General features: G+C 35.9%; 2 protein-coding genes across 2 annotated transcripts; one reads left to right on the top strand and one right to left on the bottom strand.

Moving 5' to 3' along the window:
- Nucleotides 1–5312: 5312 nt before the first annotated feature.
- LOC129436683 (patatin-like phospholipase domain-containing protein 4) lies at nucleotides 5313–9399 on the top strand. The gene is made up of 7 exons (XM_055194935.2): nucleotides 5313–5378; nucleotides 5906–6094; nucleotides 6289–6383; nucleotides 6817–6952; nucleotides 7754–7819; nucleotides 8518–8670; nucleotides 8841–9399. Exons 2-7 carry the CDS (start codon nucleotides 5915–5917, stop codon nucleotides 8970–8972), a joined length of 762 nt encoding a protein of 253 aa, XP_055050910.2. The 5' UTR covers nucleotides 5313–5378; nucleotides 5906–5914; the 3' UTR covers nucleotides 8973–9399.
- Nucleotides 9373–20083, bottom strand: LOC129436678 (steryl-sulfatase). The gene is made up of 10 exons (XM_055194928.2): nucleotides 19882–20083; nucleotides 19385–19541; nucleotides 18644–18765; nucleotides 18278–18400; nucleotides 13876–14290; nucleotides 13296–13432; nucleotides 12532–12669; nucleotides 12223–12382; nucleotides 11431–11552; nucleotides 9373–9797 (listed from the first exon to the last, which is right to left on the bottom strand). The coding sequence occupies exons 2-10, from the start codon at nucleotides 19531–19533 to the stop codon at nucleotides 9409–9411; spliced, it is 1755 nt and encodes a 584-aa protein (XP_055050903.2). The 5' UTR covers nucleotides 19534–19541; nucleotides 19882–20083; the 3' UTR covers nucleotides 9373–9408.
- Nucleotides 20084–23966: the final 3883 nt, after the last annotated feature.

Below are 23966 nucleotides of genomic sequence, written 5' to 3'. Positions count from 1 at the left end.
CTACACAGATGCAACAGTTATTTTTGCAAATCATAAATTGTTACAATAAAAAATATTAACACATGAGATAAGGGAAATCATTGTGGTGAGCATTGTGGTGATAGTTTTTATGTATTGTGTGGCTGGGTTAAAAAATTCTCATGCAAATAACGATTAAAATATTTTCATAAGTTTGTTGTGTGGCTGTATTACGTTTATTTTATGTAAATAATAATTAAAATGTTTTCATAAGAAACCTTAATGTATATGAACTTGATTTGTAAGTGTACTTTGGGGTTGGACCTTGCTTGCGTTTCCGATTTCAAAGCCCCCAAACCCTTTCAGCGATGAGGGTGGACGCAGCGATGTCCTCTGCTGGCGTCAGGTCATGTGTAGAGACAGATCCACCTCCCGTTACACGGCGTGCCCCATTTATGCTTGCAAGCTTGGGATTCCCCTGTCTCCTGACATCATTGTAGCAGATGCCAGCTGATGAGACAATTGTGGCTATATTTCCTCTCACGCCTGTTTAACCGACGCTGATTTGTGCGGGTTTCTCCCAAGTCCCATCCCCATACAAAACAACTTCTCTGTCTTTGACTGCTCTTACAAGAACGTCAGTCTCCTCGGCTGTGAACCGCTCCAGGCGTGCGCCTGGTAAATCCGTCATTATAATAGCAACCCGCCATGGAACTTGCGCCTTTGCGTTTAAAGGGAATGTTGGATAGCGTTCGGATTGGTTTATTTGACGTTACGCCCAAACCACACCTATGAATAATGAACCTACTTCAGACCAACCCCTTATTGATTTGCGCCTCGCACAAGAGTAATTTCTCCCGCCGGGAAAATAGCAACAGCACCCAAGATCTGCCCACAAAGTCACTTGCACTTTGCGCTTCGCACTTGCGTTTCAGATCGTTAAAATAGGGCCCCTTATTTTTAATCCTGTATCAGATGAAGATACATATTTTGAGAACTAATCAATTGTTTGGAGATTGTAGATGTTTCTATATGGTAAAAGTTTGTGTTTTCTCAGTATGAACCAGCAAAAAACTATGGTCAATAGCTTCAGCCTGAACACTAGCATGTAGCACTAACTAGCATATAGCGCTAACTTAGCAGTCAAAAGGCCTGTTTTCCAGTAAACATTTGCATGCACAAGGTTTACACAAGGAGAAGAAAACAATTGTGTTTGAGGCTCACAGTATTTCATTACCATGCACCGAACTCTTATACTTCATGAGATAAATGCCTAGATAAATACAATTTTACATTCTATGGCACCTTTAACCTGATAACTGCACATTACCACAGTGCTCTAAGTCTTAATTGTTTTTAATCTGTAACATTCTTCAACATAATTTACATTCAATATATGTTAAAATGGAAAATCTGCCGGTGTAAATACAGAAGCGATGTGCATGGAGGTGGATCAAAAGTGAAAAGAAGCATCTTGAATAATTGATAAACAAGTACAAATATTTATCAAATCATTTCTACATGTATACATGCAAATAATTAAATTAGTTGTTATTTGACACATAATCCAAACAACAAAAAAATGATACTAATGGGAAAACCCAGTGCATTAAAAAGTGAAGCATATACCATTAGTGTCTTATAATAAAGCAGAATGCACAGAATTCTCAAGCCTTGGGAAAGAGAATGGGTTAATTAAAAATACATATGTGACCTCTCCGGTAAAATAATCATTCTTACCTTCAGCTCAACATCAAGTTTGTTCACAACCGTCTAAAGTGTCTGAATAAAATCTGTTGATGAGACTTTGTGACAGGATTGAACAAAAACTAGTTGAATTTTACTTTCACTTATACACCTGAAATGGCTCATTCAATCTTCTTCTTCTTCTCTCTCTCTCTCTCTCTCTCTCTCTCTCTCTCTCTCTCTCTCTCTCTCTCTCTCTCTCTGTATAAATTTCTCTGAACCAAAAAGATATTGCTCTTTCTTTTTGTTGAAAAAGTGGAGGTTGAGTAAATGATGAAATTTTTGCGTGAACTATCCCTTTAAGACTTCTGTGTAGCTCAACATTGTAGTACATTGCATTTGCAATGCAAAGGTCATGGGCTTGGCTCCCCAATCCATACTGATACAAATGTACCTTAAGACTTGGAAAAGGATGTCTGACAAAATGCATAAATGTACTTTTGACAGGGATTCAATATATGAGCATAGAAACATGAAATTCAAAGTCAACGAAAATACCATCCACTTTAATACTGAAGATGTATTAATACAATATAAAAGTTCAAAATTTAAAAGAGCCGAGTTGTCCTCATCTCATAATACAGATGTCAGAAGAGGAAATACACATAAGAATGGCCTTTAAGAATACTGACATTAATTTAAAGGTTTATCCTCACAATAAAATATGTTAGTAAAGTGATGGTATGATGACTGTTGTGTGATATGTAGCATTATGTTGAATGATTATTAGTAAATGTACATTATAACAAAGTTTTAAATGACACTTCAAGCAGACCGTCTTAATAAAATATCCATTGAAGTTTACATCACAGGTCAAGTTATACTGTATAGGGTGGACCTATTGGTACTGCATTAGCCAGTCTCTGTGTTTCATGGATCACTGCGTCTGTATAAGGTAAGTTTTTCCTGTCCTCTGTAACCATCTGACGTTCACCAATCACTTTATCAATCTCCTCCTGAACCTGACGTCCAAACACAACATCATAAAAAAACATTTCATCTTCTGAAAACAGATTACTGAAGATCCTAACAGTGATATTTGAGTCTTACCCTGTATATGAGGATATTTGGCCATCAGCAATAAAACCCAGCACAGTGTTGTACTGGTGGTGTTAGTACCAGCAATAAACAGATTATCACCTGATAAAATTAGGCTCTGTTCATGGAAAAATTACAACTTCTCTTCATATCCCTGATCAAACAGTACATTGGTAATCATTAGTAAGAAGTATAAACTGATATGAGTATTCATATTTAAAGCAGTCTATCAATCAAACCTCTAGTCTGCTGGTGGAGCAGGAATGAATTCACAAATCTTCTGAGGTTTTGAAGGTTTAATGTTTAACGTGAACTCTCCACCAGGTCTGATATCTCTTTGATATCAAGCTCAAAGTTGTTCATCAACAGTCTCCAGTTTTTTTATCCAAGGACCAAGCCAAAGCAGTATGTTACAGAGCTGAAGATCCAAAAACCAGAAGATCAAGTTTCTACTACACTCTTAGAACTAATGTGTTAAAAACAACACATTAGTGTTGATTGTGGGACGACACACTAAATGCGTTGTCCCAGAATTCACCCATCACTGTGTTATTATTGAAACAACACATTTTGTGTTACTTTTAACCCAACTTGTGTTATATTTTAACACAAAATCAACACAAAATGACACATAATGTGTTAAAATTACACATAATGTGTTAAAAGCTTAGCGCACAAAGATGTGTAAAAAATTAACACATCCTTTCTAAGAGTGTACATATTAAATTATACAAAGATTCTCAAGACAGAGTTTGGGTTCTTCAGATGTTACATTGGCACTTATGTACCAATGAAAATTCTGTCTAAACCACTATGGTACACAAGAAACCCTTAATCTTAAGCAATCTAGTCAGGGTAAGAACAATTTAAGTGTACCTATTTCATTGCTAAAAAACAACATAATTTTGTGTATTTGGTACAATGTGTTTGCGTGGTTTATGGGGAAAAAAAACAATATTTTCCACATACCGTACATTTGTGAAGCTCCACATTTCCCTCTCTTCCTGAAATGCACAGATTTTGTACAAAACTCATCAATTTGAAAAGCTCTGTGTCCCTGATTGGCCAGCTAATCTGTACATTTTGATTGGCCTGAATAAATCTGATGTCAGCTGGAAATGTGACGCTCCTTACCATGTTTTAAAGATTCTGTCACAATGCAATGCTAACAGGAGTTAAAGGGACAGTCCACTTTTTTTTTGAATATATGCTCATTTTCCAGCTCCCCTAGAGTAAGACACTTGATTTTTTACTATTTTGGAATCTATTCAGCCAATTTCTGGGTCTGGCGGTAGCACTTCCAGCATAGCTTAGCATAATCCATTGAATCTGATTAGACAATTAGCATCAGGCTCAAAAATGACCAAAGAGTTTCGATATTTTTTCTATTTAAAACTTGACTCTTCTGTAGCTACATCATGTACGGAAAATTAAAAGCGATTTTCTAGGTTGATATGGCTAAGAACTATACTCTCATTCTGGCGTAATAATCAAGGACTTTCTGCCGTAACATGGCTGCAGCAGGCGTAGTGATATTACGCAGCGCCCGAAAGTAGTCCCCTTGGTAACTTTCAATAGCAGGGGACTATTTTCGGGCACGGCGTAATATCATTGCGCCTGATGCAGCCATGGTACGGCAGCAAAGTCCTTTCAGCAGAGTATTTATTTGAGGTTTCCTTTTAAACATTACACTCCTAAACTAGACAATATACTCTATTGTAAAAAGTGTAGATGCTCATGAACTCTTGTATACAAACACTTAACACATGTTTATGCCACTGAAGCTCGCTGTAGATGCGGACCCCCAAATATTTACATTTAAACAAAGTTTTTTTATTTTATTTTACTTTACTAATCTTTTTTGCAACCACTTACCTTAAAAAAATTAGTAAATTGGATGAATATTTTTTTCAGTGAGCCAACAAATCTTTCCACTGCAGTTTTATAGACATTGGCCCGGTTTTCACAGACAAGATCACATATGTTGAAGGTAAAAACCTCTACAATAACTCTTTTCTTCTTATGGCCATGAAACTGATGAATGACAAGAAATTGTGATTATTATAAATGTGTTTTATTTGTCATACAGCATCATATGCAGTTTTTCTTATATGACTAAAACTACAAAAACAATAATATAAACATTTAGAAAAAATATTATATAGCTTAAAAACTATTGCAACTAATATTACTTCAATTTTTGCTTCTAATAATAAAGATATTATTTAACAATATTAGCATATTCATTTTCTGTTCCCTACTGCTAATATTTTAATAAATAATTATTTAAATATCATGAACATTTAAAAAAATTGTATAGTCAGCTTTCTAGTGAATATACTGTAGTTTCTTTGTGTTTCACAAGGTTTACAAGCCTTAAGTATCAACGTAGCTTACTTGTTTTTGATATAAACAAAACACCCACTGCTGTTTTATCTTTTAAGATATACATTTTTATGTGCGGTCTTTGAAAAGTTTGCCGGTGCTGCTATTTTTATAAAAAAAAAAAAAAAAAAAAAAGTTAGTTCGATATTTTATTGTCTAGCAGAAATGACTTTTATTTTGAAATCCACAGATACGGAAGCTTGGTCTACAGTACTTGTTGCTGTTGCGTGCACCGCAAAATAATTTGGGAGGTAATTTCGTTTCAATCCGCGCAAGTATTTCATTATGTTTATGAGACAATCATACCACCAGTTGTATTTACATAATGAATCTGATCCTTGTGTTAGCAAAATGTCATATTCACAAATGTACATTTTCTGGACAAAAACCTGTTTCATTTCCTTTAAAAAAGAAATGGAACTTTATATATATTCAATTCGATTTTCTTCCAAACAAAGAGCAGTAAAAATGTGAAAATCAGTACTTTATTAAATATTTTATTGTAAATTCCCACTAGCATTTTGTTGTCTTTGTTATAATATTGTTACTGTCAAGTCTTTGATTTTTTTTGCTGTTGTCATTTCAATAAAAAAAACATTATGCTTTATTACGTAGTGAACAACTGAAGTTTTTATTATTTGTCGTTTAAAAAAAGATTTCCTAACAGAATGCATAAGCTTAAAAAGTACAACTTATTATTATTATATATTATTACATTCGTGCCCAAAAACACAAATTTCACTTTTAACTTTAAAGTTAACCCTTTCCCTGTCTTAAGGATGCAGGTATGACGGTGGTGAATGTATCATTCGCTGCGGCTGGATTTTTGGGAGCATACCATTTAGGAGTAATAGAGGCAATACTGAGACATGGAGATAAGCTGCTTTGCTCTTTAAAAGCCTGTGCTGGAGCATCAGCTGGTGCTTTAGCTGCCACTGTGATGATGATTTCTCCTGATAAACTACAGGTAAAGCCATTTAACACCAAAAGACAGCAGAACGTGTTTAAAATTAAATGCTAATACTGTATGTATAAAACATGTAGCTATTACAACCATATTATATTGATTTTCATAGTGCATGATCAGAACTAATAAAAACAGACCAGTTCATCACTGAAAATCCAGCATTTATCTGATGTATTCACATTTTGTTTTCACAGGATTGTAAGGAATTCACCTACGTCTTTGCCAGTAATGTAAGAAGTCAGAGTTTAGGAGCAGTGACACCAGGATATGACTTCATGCTTGAGCTGAGGTAAGACTATCAGGATTGTTTTATTTCATCTCATAGATAAAGCTTCTGTGATCTCCAAAGTAACCCTGTAGGGCTTTTCGTAACCTTATTTCCCCATACTGAATTATAATCTGCAAGGCTGTTTGGACCTTATTTTTCCTGCCTTACCTCAGCGGTTCGGCGAGCATCAATCACAATATGATGATGGAAAAACGGTTTTCACTGAGGTTGTTAATACACTCTAAAAATTGTTATTTTTGACCCATAATGGGTAAATATCGGACAGAACACATGCTGGGTTGTGGTTATGCAACCATAGAGTAAAACAACCTAGCATTGGGTCAATGTTAACCCTGCGCTGTGTTCTGTCCAATATTTACAGATTATGGATAAAAAAATAACCCAGACATTTTTAGAGAGTGTAATGAGCATCTGCCCTTTGTTTATTCTCTAGGGAAGGCATAGAAGAGATTCTACCACCCAATGCACACCAGTTGGCCAATGAACGAGTCCACATTTCAATAACAAACTCAAAGACGCTTAAGAACTCTTTAGTGTCCAGCTTTAAGTCGAGGGAAGACCTTGTTCAGGTATTCAAACCTGGAAGTTAACAGACAATCATTTGTGACCCAGGACCACAAAACCTAAAAAGTGTCATTTTTTTAAAATTGAGATTTATACATTACCCAACGGCTAAATAAGCTTTCCATTGATCTATGGTTTGTTAGGATATGAAATATTTACCAATACGTATTACTAATGAAAAGGTTTGTTTAAGCAGTCTTTATTGGTTTACTGCTGTAATGACCTTGTGGACTAAATGGGGGAAGTTGTAAGCTTTTACATAAAAAACAAACTTGAATGGGAAATCCCCATAGAATGGGTAGTAACGTGAAGTTTGTAGTCGATTTTCTGGCCAATTTTGAATCTCGATTTTGTTGAAACAACTTTCAAAAATAAAGTAGTTACAAAATATCTTCATGGAAACTGATCTTTACATAATACACTAATGATTTTTGGCCCATTAAATGTATTTTTGGTTTTGTCTACAAATATACCTGTGCGACTTATGACTGGTTTTGTGGTCCAGGGTCACATTTATCCTTCAAATACGGGACTGATGCCCATAACCCAACAAAGGGAACTTACCCATTTCATCAAGCATTTCCACTAAGCCGATGCTGCTCTGGAAGATTGTTGTTGAGTTGGTTCATTCAATTCCCTTATAAAAAAGGAAAAAATGTCCTGGTTCTTCAATTTGACATGTTAACAGCAAACAGTATATGCTTTATTTGTGTTGGCTATTTTGAAGTTTCCCATATTTTGTCATTTTTATTAACTTTCCGTTTAGCCGTCCTGCTCATATGTTTTGACTGTGTTTGTTGCTAAAGGTGCTCTTGGCCAGCTGTTTTGTGCCCATCTATGCTGGTATCAAGCCAGTGGAGTTCCAAGGGCAGGTAATTATTTCTAATACAACTACACTGTAGCTCTCTTACTGTAGCTACAACAGTCGTATCCCTATAACCTTTCACTGACAAAGGAGATCTTTACAGTGTATTTGAGGACGATTGCTTTAACAGTTTCAGCCAAAGCAGTTCAGTAAAGTTCAAGTGTTGATTCCTGAGGAAACAAATGCCCTGTGTCCAAAACCGCGTGCTATGACAGTATGTACTGAATTAGGTAAAGTACATACTCATCGGCCATTAAAACAGTATGTTCTCTATATACTATGAATATGGATAGTGTGTATACATTTACAGATGTATACATTTCCTATGTTGACACATCAAGCATAAACAAGCCGTTAACTTGGTTGATGTTAAACAAGTGCAATTTGACCAAAAGAAACAGCTGTTCTCTCTGTGTATTTACCTTTGAATAGAGCCCCGTTACCGTTTTCCAACATTTTTTAATATGACGATGCCTCTCCTTCTTTGGGTTGACACTTCTCCTGGGATTGAAATGCACACTTCATAATCTTACTTTTTGCTTGAATACAAAAAATTCGGACATAGGCTTCTACTCCCTTGCCTACTGATTTTGACCTACTATATAGCATGGAAGTAGGCGATTTTGGATGCACCAATGGTTTATTAAAGCAAGCTTTTTTCTCATGAAAGAAATTTATTTCTTTGGTGTGACCTTTTTTTTCCAGAAATGGATAGATGGAGGGTTTACAAACAGTCTTCCTGTTCTTCCTACGGGACGCACAATCATGGTGTCACCATTTATTGGGCCGCAAAATATTTCACCCATTCATAAGGGGAGGAGTAAACTGGAACTCAGACTTGCCAACATGAGTGTTGTGGTAAGTTTTTTTTTGCATATACACCTTAATTATATATATGCCTTTGGCATATACTTGCATTCAAAGTGATCACTTGTATCTACACAGTTTTTACATTTATGTAAATATTTCCCAAACTTAAATAAATCTTTACGACAGTTTCTAAAACTTCAATTATTTTCTATCCTCAGTTCTCGAAGGACAATATCATAAGGTTGAACCAGGCCCTGTTTCCTCCCTCATACCCCCGACTCAAAGCACTGGAACAAGAGGGATACCAAGATGCCGTTCGCTTTCTAAAGCAAGAAAGATGGATGCAGTAGTTGGTTTTATTTATTCTAACACATGTCTAAATTGCCATAATGACATCCAACAGACAATTTCTTTTTATTTTGTGCAATTGAACCAGTGCAATATTTTAATTTTTCTGTGCAATACTTAGTCTGGGCTGCAATGTCTACAACATTATTGTCATGATGAGCAAAGTATCATGTATTTGACATCACACTGTTATTTTTTGTAAACAGCAATGGAATGAATATAAGAATGATGCATTATACTATACAACATTGGTAATAAACACTAACCAATAAAGTGCAGCTTGATAGTCACAAGCAAAAAATTAGCAAAACAGATTGGATACCAAAGTTGCATCCCTAAAAATAATGAGCACCAAAGCATGTAAGAGTATTATGGCCATTGAGTTGTTAACAGTTGCAGTTTAATAAAATTTAACATTAGTTAATTTTATTCAAGTTGTTATTCTTTTTGAAAATCATGATTTGGCATTCCTGTCTGATGATCTCTTTCACAACTGCAAAGCTGACTGAGAGACGAGCAGCAAGGTTGGAGCCAGGGTTTCCAGATCAAGTTTCCACGGGAAAACTGCATTTGGACAGGCTTCAGACTCTGGGTGTGATGGCTTACCGCTCCCTTTATAGCCTCTAGAACCGAGTAGAACTTGGGTTCCGTTTCTGGGGTCAGGGGGGTGCTCTCTGATGGGTCACTTGACAGCTCAAAAAGCAGCGGAGGATCATGGTATGTGATAAAAGGCTCAATGCAAAAGCAGAGATGAGTGTTGAAGCAGGCCGAACTGTTCTCTGGGTAGAAGTTAGGTGTGAAGAATAAGGCCTTCCAGACTGCACTACCTAGAAAAACAGCCTAAATTATTTATTGTTTTCAAATGATTTACAGTAAAATGTCTTACAGGGTGAGATGAAATTATTTGTATTATACACTGTCAAAATACGGTCTTAAGCTGTGACTGGGGCAGTACCCTTTCAAAAGGCCCTAATATCTAGATTTTAGGTATAGATTAAGCCTAGGTTTCCCCATGTTGCCTTGCATGCAAATTTATTCATGCTGCAAGTCTAGCAAGAAAACTATGGACCAATTTTGCCCCTGAATAGGGAACCAATCACAGAACGGGGAGGGGGCAGCAAGACGATGACGATGTCTATGCGACACACCGAAGCAGTTTTGTTTTTACAACACGGCAGCAGACGCAAAGTTACTTTTCAATACAGCCTTAGATAGTGTTCCAAGTAGTTTTGAACGCATGTTTATTTAAAAAAAGCAACTTTTGGCTTTAAACTATTTCATTTCCAATAAGGATGTTTATTTACATGATAGCCATAGTCGACGAAGTACAATTAACTTATAAATGGTAAGTGGTATTTATTAATATCATATTGTCATTATGCATGTACTGTGGTTGTCACTAAATTGTGTTGCTTTTCAATATCAATATACAGCTACCTGTTTAGTTGCATAGCTTTCAGCTGTGTGCACACGTACCGATAAAAGTTGTTTACGTTTGAATTTATGTCACTCTACATACGTCATCTGGTATAATTGAAACGATTGGCTATGAGCTACGTACAGATGCATGTGATTGACAATCGTAGCACCCAATAAACGGCTCTGGGCATTCGTAAACCACGCCTCAAATACGAGAAAATGAGCATGTGGTTCCCAGAGTTGTATTGGTTATATAAGTTTCATAGTTCAAATGAATTTTACAAACTCAAAGCATTAGCGTAATTATTTAGCGAGTTATCGCATAATGCATATTCTTTAATATTGTGCTCTGTACGGCAAAAAAATATTTTTCCAATATATATTTTTTAAAATACATTTCAAAATGTACAAAACATGACCAAAAAATATACTTATACTTTTCATATATATATATATATATATATATATATATATATATATATTGATATATATATATATATATATATATATATATATATATATATATATATATTGTTTCAAAAATGTATTCAAAAATATGTTTTTGGCCATTTTTGTATATTTTAAAATATATTTTATTCACGTTGCATAACAAAACTTTGTATGTTAAAAACCTGTAAACAACAGGTTTCAAAAGATTAAAATTAAATATATTTTCAACTAAAGAAATCTACTTATAATTTTATACATATACATTTTAAACATTTGATTTGATTTTTGGCCAGGAAAAAACATTTTTTATTTTGCTATATGGGTTGTAAAATTAGAAATGTATTTGTTGACCCTCAAATACAAATGTTAACTCTTTCCCTGTCGTTGACAAGTTATTTAAAACTCTGCTACTCTGCAAATCACCCCGCCCAAGTAGCATACAGCGAATACGCCAAACGTCGGCATGTTCCTTTAAAAAATCTTTACTTTCTACAAAATGTATTTTGCATATATTTAATGTATTATTTTGCCGTATGTGGCAGCCCCAGTTTCAAATCATTTATAATATAAATTAAGAGAGTTGAGACTCACTGTTAGATGGGTGCCATCTCACAGCGTTCAGGTTGGCATTGCAGTAATGGAACAGAAATTCATGTTCAGAACGTTTCACTTGTCCTTGCAACAGCGGCAAGAGATCATGGCCATCAATGTGTCTGTAATACAAACAAATCGTAATGTATACTCATTTACATTAAACTGAAACTTAAAAAGACTCAACAACTAGTCCACTATTTTTTAAAGCTAAAATCTGAAAAATTTGACCAAATTGAGTACATCTAAAAAATTATTTGTTTTACCTCATCCTGATTCACAAAGCTTATAATAATGTCTTTGTTGGATTTCATGGCAAATATAACAAACTTTTTGAACTTACTGCGTCACGTCTGTAAACAGAAAGATGAGGACTTGGCTACTATGTTTGCTGACGCAGATGGTTCGTTTGTAGCTTGTTAAACAGTTTAAACTTGTCATTTATAAAAGGTAGTGTTTAATCTGTAACGTTTTAAGCAATGACCATCCTGAGAATATAATGTAAAAATGTCAATTTTTTGATATCTGTGCAGAGTAGTGGGGTGAAGCACAACACATCTTCAAAAAATAATTTTGAAAAAAAACCCCTGCAATTTCATGTTTCAAACAAAGATGGCAACAGAGAGGCAAAAGTTATCAGAATGCAGCTTTAAAGTCTGAAATAAATGTGTTCTCAGTTTGTCACACCACAGAAAAAATGGATATTAACCACCCAACCAATTTGAATGATTAACCAAATAATTGTCTGGGTGGTTAAACGTCAGATTTTGCTGCTAGGTGACATGCTCTCACCTGTCGCTGGGTACAGAACCACCAGCTAAATTCACCACGGTGGGGAAAATATCCATGTTGCTAGTGGGTTCATCAATGACCTTTCCTGCAGGTAGGACACCAGGCCAATGAAGAATCCCCGGTACCCGAATCCCACCTTCCCAATTGGTTGACTTGCCAGCTGCTCGAGAGATAACAAAGGAACAGAAGATTGGATAAGTTATTCTTGACCATCTTCTATTTATAATTATAAATAATAAGGTCTAAACAGAAAGCTGGCCCTTCAGGGCTACTTCATGGGGAATCTATTGGACAGGTATGTCATCGTACCTCTGTATATTCCGCTGTGACCCCTGTGCACCTCTCCATGGATGGAAATCTCTTCCAGGTGTGGCCCCTGATCTGAGGTCATATACGCTAGAGTGTTTTCCTTCAATTTTAGGCGCTCAAGAGTTTGCATGATCTGACCTAGGAACAGCAACAAGACTGACAATTAGAAATATTACTAAAATACTGAAAACCTAATGACTACTGAAAAAACAACTGATAGGTTCCGTCTCCAAGTGTACAATTTCTTGGCTCACGCAGAGTTGAACATTTTTCATCTCTACTCAAAATTTGGCAGAACCTGCTTAATCTCCTTATTCGTTTCAATGTATATCTATATATCTCCCAAGGGTTTTTCCCTCCTAGGACTTTTTTTACTTCCCCGGCTTAAAATCCGGGTTTTTTTTCTCCTAGGGGGTTTTTCAACCCGGGGAGGCAGCCTTCTTGGGCTTAACTTCTATACATTACATTAGTAATACGTTCGCTTATAATGTTGATTTATAGCCGCAGCAAATTTAGCTGCTTGTGCTATCGTGTATTATGTTGTGCTATCTGTCGATTTTCTGTGCTTTTCACTGCATCTATTATGTAAAGCTGCTTTGATATAATTACCAAATTGTGAAAAGCGCTATATAAATAAAATTGAATTGAATTGAGATATATCATCAAATCTTAATGTCATCGTAGAGACATCATAAAGACATGGTACATTGAAAAGCATAGTTAAGTTTAGGATTTTACTCCAAAAAGTAAAAATCATTCAGTACCTACACTCCAGTCCACCTCCATGACAGCGTCGCCATAAAGACCATGTTGGCTTTTGCCTCTGAAGCGAGATGCAGCAAAAAGTGCAGTGTGGACTTGGATAAATGAAAAGAAGAGCAAGAACGGCCTCTCTGAATTCCTGTGTAAAATATACAGAAAAAAAACCCTATGGTGTTCAATCAAATACATTGTAATAAAACACAAAGCACATCATTTCAAAATTTTTTTCCCACATATCAGAGATCAGTGACTGACAGAAATAGCTTTGAATGACTTTCGACATGGTTTACTAGGTAACATATTTTAAAGGGGATTTTGTAAAAAATGGGGCGGTCCCAGTGATAAAACAACCAGGTCATAAGTCGCAGGTGTTAAGTAAAACTGCATCTCATATGTCTTGGTTTTGTTGGCAATGAGTGTGTACGTGCATGTAATGTTTACGACACAAACATGTAGTAGAGGGTTCAATATGACCTTTCATTTAGCAAAAGAGCCTAGTAATGGACTGATTTTCCATAAATTGAAATTACATATATATAAACAAAAATACATACATAAGTACTTATAAAGCTGGACACATACCTTTCCATAAACTCTATCGCCTCGTGAGTCATCCTCTGTGTGAGATTTTCTGATATAAATGGTTGCTCCACAATCTCCGCCCCTCTCATTAAAAAGCAATTAAAATTTGGGAATGTGTACACCATTAGCTCAAAGAGAATGATCAGCATCCCTATCAGGGCCAGAAAGCCAAAAACTACCTTCCTGGGCACCGTTATCACCCCTCTAAAATGGAGTAAAGCCAGGGAGACTAGACCAATATTAATGTACTTGTAGGGAATGTGATCATGGACGCGATTGAAGATTGTGCCATGTCCAGGTTGGCAGTCCCGGAGGTTCGTCATAATGGTACCATAGAAGTGGTCAAAGCCATGAGAGGCGGGATGGTGGCAGTGGTCGGCACTGTTTTCACAGTTGAGACCCAGGTGCCACTTTCCTAGAATTTGATTTACAAAATCAGTAATTGTTGGCTGACAAAATAACTAAAATAATCATACATGTACAACAAAAGCTTTATTTGTTATTCTCACTGCGCAAAAGCCTCAGTCGTGACCATGGAGGCACCACTTATGCAAAGTCTGAAAGCCATCAGCTCCCATCCATTCTCACTCTCCCCCCTCGTCTTTTGGAAACCGAAACATTTTTTCCACAATGTATTTGTTCCAGTAGTCAGTTTAATCACTAATTAGACCGATAAACAAGCACAGACCAGAAGTTAACTTTGGCTAGTAAATCTATTAAGCCTTAAAGTTCTAAGAGCTTTAAGAGCGTGGCCACTTGATTGACAGGTGAATTGCTGCTGCTGTCACTACCATCGAGCTAGGGGGGCATGGTTTCAGCAACCAGGTACCTCAGCTCCACGCCAAGATGATGATGGCAGGCTCTGCCAACTTTGTGCTTTAAAAATGCTCTTCACAAACGTATGGGTGACATCACAGAAAATCTGTCCATATTTTTAACAGTCCATGATGTCTCATGTCATTCTTGCACTTTTATTTGTGTATATCAATTTAAGTCTAAATAAACTAAAGACATTTCTCTTTAACAAAACATTCACGTAATTTGTCTAGTAAATTTACTTATCCCACAATAGTTAGCCTGTCTGGAAAAAAACATTCACATAACTCGTCTGGGTAATATATTTATGCCGCTATAGTAGCCTGTCTGGAACTGAGCTAATATTAAACCACAATACTATGTGACACTTGCATTACATGTGAACGGCCTCTACGCTAATATGATTTTCTTTCTCTTTCCCTATCTCCTCCTTATTTCCGAGGACAATGGGACTAACAGACCCAGCATCGGCTGCCGTGGACGTTATCACGCCACTGATCTACTGGCCTTCCTTCAACATGATGCCCAGCTGATGTCAGATCAACGACCACCAGCTGCCCCCCATCTAAATCTACTTATCCGTGTATATATATTGTTTTAATCCCCATAAAATCTTACTTATTATATAATATGTCCTCTATAGAATCAGCTATGTCTGGCTCTCTCCCAAGGGTTTTTTTCCCCTCCTAGGACTTTTCGCCCACAGGTTTTTTTTCAACCCCTGGGGAGTCTGCTGACATTGGCTTAACTTAGCACCCTCTTACATAGGTAAAATGTTTACTACGCTCGCTAGTATGGTTAATCTTAACTGCTGTATTCTGCCGTTTATGTTTTTATGATTTTTCTGTGTTTTTTCCCGCATCTATTAATGTAAAGCTGCTTTGAAACAATTAAACAATTGTGTAAAGCGCTATATAAACAGAATTGAACTAAAAATACACTTTCTGGCAAATTTCTTAAGTACACCTGTTCAATTGAACATTATCAAAACTAAATATCAAAGTATTATGTTGCGTACACACCAAATGTGAAGCATCGATTTTCTTGCTCTAGATTACTCACAAGATTTAACTTCATATCATGCAAATTTTTAGCTTGAGTTGAATATACGCGTTTGAGGTGAATAGCGTGTGTTTTGTGGCAATCACGCTGCTCAATGCGTGTCATTCCCATCGCCCCACAGGAGTTTGCATCTATTCACGTCTTTGCATTGACTTTGTATATAATCTACTTGCACAAATCATTTTGAATTCTCGTTTGGTGTGAAAGCCCCATTAACGAGTCATCTAGAGAAAACATTTGTATAAAAAAAACATGTTTCTGAAGAATTATGATATTAATTTGCAATACCGTGATTATCCACTTACCCAATTTATATAATTTATATATATATATATATATATATATATATATATTAAAACTAAAGCCAAAACATTATTTACAAATTTTAAACTCTTTGTATGTTTTGATAATCGTTCTGAATCTGATCTCTTACAAAATTCCTTCACAAAAATGCTATTAGTTCAGCTTTTTGCTAAAAAAATATATTTTTAAAGAAAAAGACTTATATTTGAGAGTTTATAAGCAGAAAAAAATATGATAAAATGTTTTCCTGTTTTGTTTGTTTGTTTATTGTTTGTTTGAAAATTTTAATGTTTATATATTTTTATAAGAATTATTTTCTGGAAGGCATTTGGTGAAACTTGAGTGAAAATCACAAAAAGGCTGGCGTGCAATTTTTCAAAAAATGACTGCCGGGGAATGAGTTAACGAACAATTTACTTGGTCAAAATGGTGTCTAAGCCCTATTATAATGCCAAATGTTAAACAAATATTAAAATGTTTGCTAACAGATAATAGAAATCTAGAGTTTGTGTCACTTAGACTGACATTTTAGCCCAAAGCCCCTTCTAATTCTGACCATGACCCATTTATATTGTTGGCATGGAATGCAATTAAAAAGTGACTTATATACAGGCATACAGTATTTTGTTTCAGTGTGATGATTGCTTCTGTTAGATTTTGTAGATAAGGTCAGTCTTGTCTGACCTTATGGTCTAACCGCATCTGTTTGTCATATGACCCTGGGTTTAGTGACATCAGATTAGCACACATTCATATCCCATTTTATGAAAGGCATGTGTCACTTGAACCTGGTTTATAAACCAACAATCCAGTTGTTACTAGTAACAAAAGTCATGTCAATAGTAAAATAGTTAAAGATTAGTTTGAGCATTGAGTTCAAGGTAAAATGTACCTAAACATGCAATATTTGCCAACCATTTTACAATAAAAATATTTAAACTGACAAGAATGTCCCAGCGTGCAAACTACTTAACATTTTTTGTTGTTTTAGTTAGAAATTATTCCTACTTAATATTAAAAAAACAACTTCAGATTGAAATCTTCAGACTTCAAGTAGAACATGCTAAACACATGGCTTTACTTCAGGTTTGATTTTATATTGTGGATATAGTGTTGTTTAATAAAAATCGCACTGCAATATAAATAATATCATATTTACAGTTCACATTAATTATAATAAAAAATATTTAACAAGAAAACCCCAAAAGCCAGTATTTATTAAAAACAAACAAAACATCAACTTAGTTGAGAGCCGTGCTCCCTGGTCTTTAAGGTACACTCTCAGAAATTAACAAAAGTTGTCACTGAGGTGTTTTTTTATAAAGGTCCTAATATTTACCATTTGTATGCACCTCTAATGTACCAGTGTGGTACAATGTGTACTTTTTTGAAAAAGTACTGCCCCAGTGACAACTTTTGTACCTTCTTGTGTACCTTTGCTTCTGAGAGTGTACAAACAGTTGGCAACTAGCCAACTTATTTGTTTGCAAATCCAGACTGTAAAAACAGGTAAAATATATTGTAGCTTGACACCTTGTAGACCCACTAAAAGTGCCAACAATGATTATAGGTGCATGCACAAACCATGCATACAGAGCGTGCACAGTTTCTGGTGATAAAATTGACTGTATATCCCACCGCTCCATAAAAAAACTAGGTAAACCTTGGGCTTTGGTCACTCAGGAGACATTTTACACAGTGAGATATCTCATAATGTTATAGTAAAACTAGGGTAAGTAACCTCACAGCCATCTGCAACAGTCTCTGTTTTTATGGATTTTGCATGAAACTTTTATCCATAAACAACTTGCACTGCATCAGTATGTGTGTTCGGTTTAGAAATTCACCTCAAGAAATGTGTTATTTACACCGAGGGTTTTCAAACTTTATGAGGCCAAGGACCCCCAAATAAAAGTGAGATTAAGTGAGATATAAAGGATTCTGAAATGTATGTAGCATGAAATGAGAGATAATCACCTTCCTAATAAATACATTTTTCTTTAGCTTTTTCTCTGAAATTATCTGAGAACCTCCCGATGGCCCCCTGGTGGTCTTTGGACCCCAGTTTGAAAACCCCTGACTTACACAATGCTATACCAGCTGAACTACATGAACACTGTGCATGAAGTTTACGTGGGTAACGATTTAGTTATATTTTGAACTAATCAGTCAAACAAAATGCTACTTTGAACCGAATTGGTGTTAGAAGTACTTAGCTTACCAATTATAGCTGTGGCATAGCCTTGCTCTTTAGCAACCCTGGCCAAAGTGATTTCCTCAAGCGGAAGACCTCCCGACGATGCGGAGAAGAGATACACTCCAAGTCGGCCATGCCCAGCCATACCTATAAATACAAAATTAATGTATACTCTCTGATAAACATACACCAAAGACATAAAGAATGCTAAGTAGATACAACAAGTATCATAAATGTATGTCCATCACGTTATTATTATTATTCCTTCCTACTACCATACTAATATTATTATTACTCAAACACAAAATAGTTACTGTACTGCTTTGAAATTTAGGAAGCAAATGAAGCTAATTTTAGCAGAATTATAGGTGCAGGAGCTTCAGGCCTGACCTGATCGGATGGGGTATCTGCCTGTGAGGAATGCGGCCCTGCTGGGAGTGCAGAGGGGTGCAGCGGCTATATGGTGGGTCAGTTTAACCCCTTCCTGGGCCAGTCTGTCTATATGAGGTGTCCTGCAGGCCAAAACAATCACAATACAATACAGACTTTATAAGAGGTGCCAGTGGGATGCAGAAAGACATTGTCAGTCCCGCTCACCCACCAAAATGTGTGTGTGACCATCTAAAATCTAATCCATATTAAATGTATAAATCTTAAAGTAAATTGTTCTTACACAGCTAGTATCATCTAAGGGATAGTTTACCCAAAACTGAAAATTCTGATTTACTCACCCTCATGCTGTTACAAACAATCGATCAGAGGCCCCATTGACTTTTATTGTATTAGTTTTTCCTACTATGGAAGTGAATGGGGCCACAAACAATCCTCAAAATTTCTTTCTTCATTCTTATCAAAAAAAGACATTTATACAGCCTGGCTTGTAACAACATGAGATTGAGTAAATCATGATAAAATTTTCAATTTTGGGTGAACTATCCCTTTAAGTATTTTGTTCCTAATGTTAATGACATGTATTATTTTTTACTCTAATTGGTCTATGTTTTATAGTAATTTAAAGAAAATTACATATAGACAACTTGAGAGCTATTTAGAATAAGCGTATATAATTCTAGGTTATGCCAAACACGCTATAGAAATTTATTTTTAATAAATAAATAAAACAGAATGAACCTAAGGGTTGTGTTCCCGTAGCAACCAAGATCTCCAATTCCTAAATCATCCACCATCATCAAGACAAAATTAGGTCTTGTGGCCCTGTCTGGATCAGCTGCACATAAAACCAGACCAACAGTGTATAGGATCCATGTAAGGGATTTCATTGTGGACTCTAAAAGAGAAGGTAAGCTTGTTTATGCATAAAAACATGCAAACAAATAACAAGATAGCCTATGGTGGGTCTAGAGTGCAAGCCCAAAAGCTTGTGATTAATATGATGATCATTGAAAGTTCTGAAAAAAAAATGCAATGCAAGGTGTCTTCAACTTCACGGGGCTCTGCGCAGATTGAGCCGCGTTAAGTCGAATTAAAGCATTTCACTAAAGTACATTATTGGCTGCGCATGAACCCCTCTAGCATACATATATAATTCACTACAACCACATTTTTAAAAGTCAAATTATTAATTGCGTTTCATATGCACCATAGACACTGTTGGTATGCCATCTTACCTGATGCACCTGGGACGAGAAAAAAATCGCCTGGCCCGAGCGCTGGTTACCTTACGACATGTTTGTGAACAGTTTTGAATGATGGTCATATGACACAAGGAAGTGAGGCACGGGTCACGTGATATGCGCCTAGTAGTTTCATTTGGTAAAGTTTAAACATTCCTAACCGTTTCGCAGTAAAAACTTAACTAGTAGTGTAATATTTCTGCATCGGATGATCATATTATTTTGTTATTATTTAAATAGTCTCTGATTTATTTATTTACTCTTGCCTGTGCCAACTGTTCATTTACAGCAAAGCGAAGAGAGTCAATTATGTTAACAGAATATCGAGTTTATTTTCACCTCACATTTAAATGCGTTTTAACAAACACATTTTTAGAGAAACAATGCCCCCTATTGGATGTTTCTATACAGGCATACAGGACAGTCGGGCTTCTCGTGGTCTTTGGCTAGATAGGAAACAGCTACGGCCAAAATCTCGCGATATGTTGGGTTTAGGGGTAGGATTAGAAAGGAAACAGCGCTTATCAGGCGAGATTTCACGAGATTTTGACCGTTGCTGTATCTTTTCTAGCCACAACTAATTCTGCGGTCTACCGTTTCAGGACAGGCGATGGTACAACAATCGTGTCAATAGTTTCTAGTGAAGTAACGCCTACATTTAACATACTATTATATGTATCTTTTTGTAATAATATTCAAGCTTGTTCTCATTTTGGTCTTTGTGTGTTTAACTCAATTTTCTCATAGTGTCAATTGAGGTGATGAAATGATGGGAGAAACGAAGCTTTTCGAAGCTTCGAATCAACTGAACCAACTGCTTCACTGAATTAAGGCCACATATGAAGCATATATTAACTACCTAAACCTGTTTAAGGTTTTGCCAAAAGACTGGATGATTTAGGCCACTGGGAATTTGGTTCAGAGATTCATGGTTTAGTGATTAATTCTGAAACTGTAAAAGTACTAAAAATATATTTAAACAAAACAGATTTATAGAATAAAATAATAAATGTCATGAATGTATGGTGTTACATTAAAAGGATATAATCCCCTTTATTCATTTACATAATGCATGATTAATGGATTTGCATAATTTGGTTATTTTGAATATTCAGAGGCACCTGAGGACACGATTAAAACATTTTTAACATTAGAAAGACTACACAAAATAAAATAACTGCAATGATCTAAACAATATTACAGACATATAGAGGATATATGAATAACTCACATCACCTAAACCTACACAACTAGTGAAGTATCCACTTCAGTCTTAACCAGATTTATATTTCTCTGCTATGACAGATTTGTTCCACTACCTTATCCACGATCTAGTTTAACAAGAATATTGTTCAACAACTTTATTGTCATTGCAGGATTTCAGTCATAACAGTAAAACTGCTGTTGTCTGTCAAAATTGTCTTTTAACTTTATTTCTTTGATATTTTTTTACGTTTCTGTCAGACAAGTGCCAGCCCTCTCACTGTTTTTAGACCAATCCAGACATTTGGGTTATTGCTCTTTATATTAATCAGAAATATTTCATATTCCACTTCACTGTTAGTGGTGAAAAGATCGAGTGTCAAGCTAAGACGTGGCAACATTTACATATAGATTTTACATATAGAGCTGTGGTCATTTAGGGAACACCAAGGAGTAAAGAAAAGACGTCATCATCTTCGAACATTTGATCTGGTAGGCTGGCTTAAAATACTCAAATTGTGCATACAAAAATATAGCAAAAAAAACACCAGGACTGCTAACTTTAAAAAACAACAAAATCATGCCTTATGCAAATCATTTTCATGAGAAGGACCAATGTCATGCAGCATTTATATTTAGGCTTAAACAAGCCATAACATTGATATATATTAGTAATATTCATATCACAATCTCTGTTTTAATCCATTATTGTTTCTTATACCACGGGGCTGTTGAATGCTTTAATCTGATTGGCTGAGAAATGTTAATTGGGTGTTGATTATTTTTCAGAAAACCGCACACCTAACTTGTCAAATGTCAAGAAAATAGGCACCAGAGCAATGTTTTTGGTAACCGTGGTATAAGTGGAATAATTGACTCCGGTCCTTTGAATTATTTGAAAATAATGCACACCCGTGGTGTAACCACCTTGGGTGTGCATTATTTTCTTAGAATTCAACGCCCGTCATTCATTATTTCTTACATATCTGGCCTCAAACTGACAACTTATTATTTAAATGTTATTTTAATACTTGAGTCCTATTTTGTTGCATCCTAATTTGTTGATAAAATGTGAATAAATGACATTTCTAGGGTTTTATTACATTCGTTATCTTTTAAGATCATGGACACCTGACAGATGGTTTAAAGATGACATATAATCTGACAATTTCATTTGTTCTTCTTCAAATCAATTTAAATACTCTCTGCTCTGTGACAGTCACCTATAGACAATCTCAATGTTTTTAGTTGTTCTTGTCCTACATTTATTTATTGCTTAAGCTTTTTTACCGTCTTCCTTTCAGACCAAATGGACAGTTAAGCTTTTAACACCATAGTTTCCTCAAAACTCATCCTCCTGTTTTTAATGAAAGGTCAAGAATATTTGGCACAATTGTCATAAGCTTGATTACTGATTTTGATGAATTTTCCCATAAAAGAAAAATTATTATCTAATCTGGTTGGTTTTTTCCCATTGCTTTCTCTGAGTAATCATTTGCATACATTACTAACAAATGTAAAGTTGGTCTTATAAAGTGTGTTTTAGGAGAGAGTTGACTGACTCGCCCTTAACAGAAGAGATGAAGATTGTCGTGTTTGCTCTTCTCCTCTCAGCTCATTGTGAGTTGACAACAGCTCTGAGAAGAAAACACTTTTATTTTAATAATGCCACAACATGGACAGATGCTCAAAGTCACTGCAGAGACAGCTATGTAGACCTGTCCAGATTCGACAGCCGGTATGAAATTACAGCGTTAAATGGTTCATACCCAGACAGTTGGATTGGTCTGCAACGAATCTCTCCAAACAACTGGGAGTGGAGTGATGAAAGCAATATCAGTTTTATCATCTTGGAAGAAGACCAATCATATTATTCAACTGAAGACCTCTGCGGTCTATTTAAAAATGGCGAATTGTATGAATACCCCTGTGCTGAGTCACACCCTTACTTGTGCTACAAGTGGGACACTGAACTGATTGTGGTTAAAGAGAATAAGAGCTGGGAGGACGCGTTACAATACTGCAGGACTCATCACACTGATCTGGCCAGTCTGCCAACATATTTACATCTCATGCAAGCCAAACAAGCTACTGCTGATACATCAAGTGTGTGGACAGGTCTACGATTCATGGCAGGTTCATGGTTCTGGTTAAGTGGGGCGAATCTGAGAAACCGTCTGAGGGTCCAGCTGCCAGACTGTCCTGCCAATAACTTCTATTGTGTATCTCTAAACCTGGAAAATGAGAGCTGGGAAAACAGAGACTGTGTGGATGAACTTAACTTTGTGTGCTATTAGAGAGGAGGGTAAGTATCAAGTTTCATAGAGTTATGCTGTAGGTTCCTAAAGGGTTTACAATAAATAGTTCCTTAAAAGACCTTTGACTGAATGGTTCTTTGGGGAACCAAAAATTGATCTTGTATAGCATTGCTATGAATAATCATATATCACCTTCACTTTTAACTTTGTAGGTTATGTCAATAAGGTTATGCATTCATACTATGTGTGTATATTCAGAGTTTGTTATGCACTGATTGACTGTATAGTGATTGATAGTTTTCAGTCACGAGACCTACCGGCAGTTTTTGAAGGAGCGCTTAGAGCGGAAAAGCATGTTTTTCCATTGTCTAATCAAATAAGGGGAGAGGCGGGCGTTCCGTTGCGATGATGGAAGTTTACAGTTGCTTGGAATAACCAGGCTGCAGTCTCCTGCGTGATTGTGCACTTCTCACCCTCGATCAAGGTCAGAGCAAGCTTCAACTTTTTAACGTTTCTGTTAATATGACAGTTAACAGCAAAAGAGCGCTCACGCTTCAATATTTGATTGACAGGACCACTGCCTCTGTGGTTGACGCACTGCACTGCTCTTTTTTAACA

Source organism: Misgurnus anguillicaudatus, unplaced genomic scaffold (assembly GCF_027580225.2).
Source record: "Misgurnus anguillicaudatus unplaced genomic scaffold, ASM2758022v2 HiC_scaffold_29, whole genome shotgun sequence".
In the NCBI taxonomy this organism is placed as follows: domain Eukaryota; kingdom Metazoa; phylum Chordata; class Actinopteri; order Cypriniformes; family Cobitidae; genus Misgurnus; species Misgurnus anguillicaudatus.
The sequence above is the reverse complement of the archived record's forward strand: the minus strand, read 5'-3'. Positions and strand labels throughout refer to the sequence as shown.